Source organism: Mus caroli, unplaced genomic scaffold (assembly GCF_900094665.2).
Source record: "Mus caroli unplaced genomic scaffold, CAROLI_EIJ_v1.1 scaffold_22777_1, whole genome shotgun sequence".
Classification (NCBI taxonomy): domain Eukaryota; kingdom Metazoa; phylum Chordata; class Mammalia; order Rodentia; family Muridae; genus Mus; species Mus caroli.
The window spans coordinates 1-1888 of record NW_018389171.1 but is presented as its reverse complement, the minus strand read 5'-3'; the positions used below and the strand labels follow the sequence as shown (position 1 = coordinate 1888).

Here is a 1888-nt window from a genome sequence, read left to right as displayed (position 1 = left end):
AGTCACTTCCTGTCCCCCCACAGTCACTTCCTGTCCCCCCACAGACACTTCCTGTCCCCCCACGGTCACTTCCTGTCCCCGTGTGTCACGTCCACTCCCACATCCCTGGTGGGCGTGACTCACCGCGGCCCCGCCCCAGGCAGGCCCCGCCCCTGTGCGACCGGATGTACCCGGCCCCGGCGCCGAGCAGGGCGAGGACGACGACGGAGACGACGGGGGCCACGATGGACGCCACGGGGCCTGCGGGCGCGGCTGGGAGGCGGGGGGCGGGGCCGGCGAGTGACGGGCGGGCGGCCACGCCCACTCCCTGTCACCGCTGACCCCACTTCCCATCCGGGCCCCGCACTTCCTGTTCCCCAGACCCACTTCCTGTCCCACACCAGGCACTTCCTGTCCCCCCAGATCCACTTCCTGTTACCCCGATGACATCACCCACGACGCCCGCCAACCCCCCGCCCATCCCCGTGGCCACTTCCTGCCCCGCCCTTCCGTCACGGAGGCCCCGCCCCTCCCGGGCCCCGCCCACCCACTACCTGTCCCGCCGCCGTGGCCGTGACTTCCGCCTGTGGGGGGTGGGAGGAGAGACAGGAAGTGACGTCGCAGGGAGGGGCGGAGCCAGCGGGAGACTGACAGGCAGCCCCGCCCCCTCCCCGCCGTCCTCACCGTGGGCGTCGCCGCCGTAGCTCCCCGGGTGGGCGTCGCCGTCACTTCCTGTCCGCGAGGAGAGGGCGGGGCGGGGGGCGGGGCTAGGCGTTACATCACCGAGGCCGATTTGCATATTCATGAGGACGGCCCCGCCCCGCCCGTCTCCTCTCATGAATATTCCGTGGCTCATTTGCATAAATCACGAAGGCCCCGCCCACTCCCAGGCCTTTTTGTGGATTTGCATAAAATTTGCATAAATTAAGCGTGAATTTCAAACCAGGCCCCTGACCCGGCAAACCGGTCGCAGCCGGCTCGGCGACGGAAACAGGAAGCTCCGCCCCCGACAGGAAGTGCCCGCCCCCAGGCCTCGCCACGCCCCCCACTCACCTCCCCATCCGTCCAGATCGCCGTGGGGCTGCGGCTGTGGGCGGGGCTGCGGCTGTGGGCGGGGCTGCGGCTGTGGGCGGGGCCTCGGGGGCTGCGGGCGGGGCCTCGGGGGCGGGTAGACGTCTACGCGGGATGCGACAGGAAGTGACCTCACTCAGCACCAGGAAGTGCCGGCTCCCGGATGCCGACGTCACCCCCCCCCGCCCGCGGCCCCGCCTCTTCCGGTTCCCAGGCCCCGCCCCCCTGTCGGCGCTGACTCACGTCCGGGGTCGTGGGGGTCGCGGGGCGGGTCCTGGGGCAGCCGCGGGTAGAGGCCTGCGGGGGCGGAGGGGACACGGGGTCGGGGTGGGGTCACGTGGGCGAAGCCGGGGGCGGGGCAGGGGCGGGGCCGGGGTGACGTCACTCACCGCCGCCCCCGGGCCTCGGCGTGGATTCTGGGTAAGAGAGGAAAATAAAAAAAATTTAACCGGAGCCAAGATGGCGTCCGCAGGCCCCGCCCCGCCCCGTTCCCATGATGCCCCAGGCGCTCACCACCGGCGTCGTCCAGGGCGTCCGCGAGGTCGAAGTCGCCATTGTCGCCTGCAGGGGGGTGGGGTGGGGTCGGGGGTCAGGGGTCACCGCACGGGGCAGAGGCAGGGGGATGACTGTGAGTGTGAGTGTGGGGCAGGGGGATGACTGTGAGTGAGTGTGAGGCAGGGGGATGACTGTGAGTGTGAGGCAGGGGGATGACTGTGACTGTGAGGCAGGGGGATGACTGTGACTGTGAGTGTGAGGCAGGGGGATGACTGTGAGTGTGAGTGTGAGGCAGGGGGATGACTCTGAGTGTGACTGTGAGGCAGGGGGATGACTGTGAGTG

General features: G+C 70.1%; 1 protein-coding gene and 1 long non-coding RNA gene across 3 annotated transcripts in view; both read right to left on the bottom strand.

Moving 5' to 3' along the window:
- Window positions 1-1116, bottom strand: part of LOC110287980 (WAS/WASL-interacting protein family member 3-like) — a 2329-nt gene extending 1213 nt beyond the window's left edge. The window contains exons 1-3 of one of the 2 annotated variants that reach the window (XR_002377265.2): window positions 1033-1116; window positions 664-711; window positions 534-563 (exon numbers count right to left, since the gene is read on the bottom strand). Coding sequence is in view for 1 of the 2 variants with exons in the window: in XM_021154453.1 (XP_021010112.1) it covers window positions 124-333 (210 nt within the window). In the remaining variant the exon portion in view is untranslated. Of the gene's footprint in view, window positions 1-123; window positions 459-533; window positions 564-663; window positions 712-1032 lie in introns of those variants that run through there. The other variant, XM_021154453.1, reaches the window with a different exon arrangement.
- Window positions 1117-1293: 177 nt separating this feature from the next.
- Window positions 1294-1618, bottom strand: LOC110287978. The gene is made up of 3 exons (XR_002377264.1): window positions 1564-1618; window positions 1440-1466; window positions 1294-1347 (listed from the first exon to the last, which is right to left on the bottom strand). It is a non-coding gene; the product is annotated as an uncharacterized LOC110287978 (long non-coding RNA).
- Between the last annotated feature and the right edge of the window lie 270 nt (window positions 1619-1888).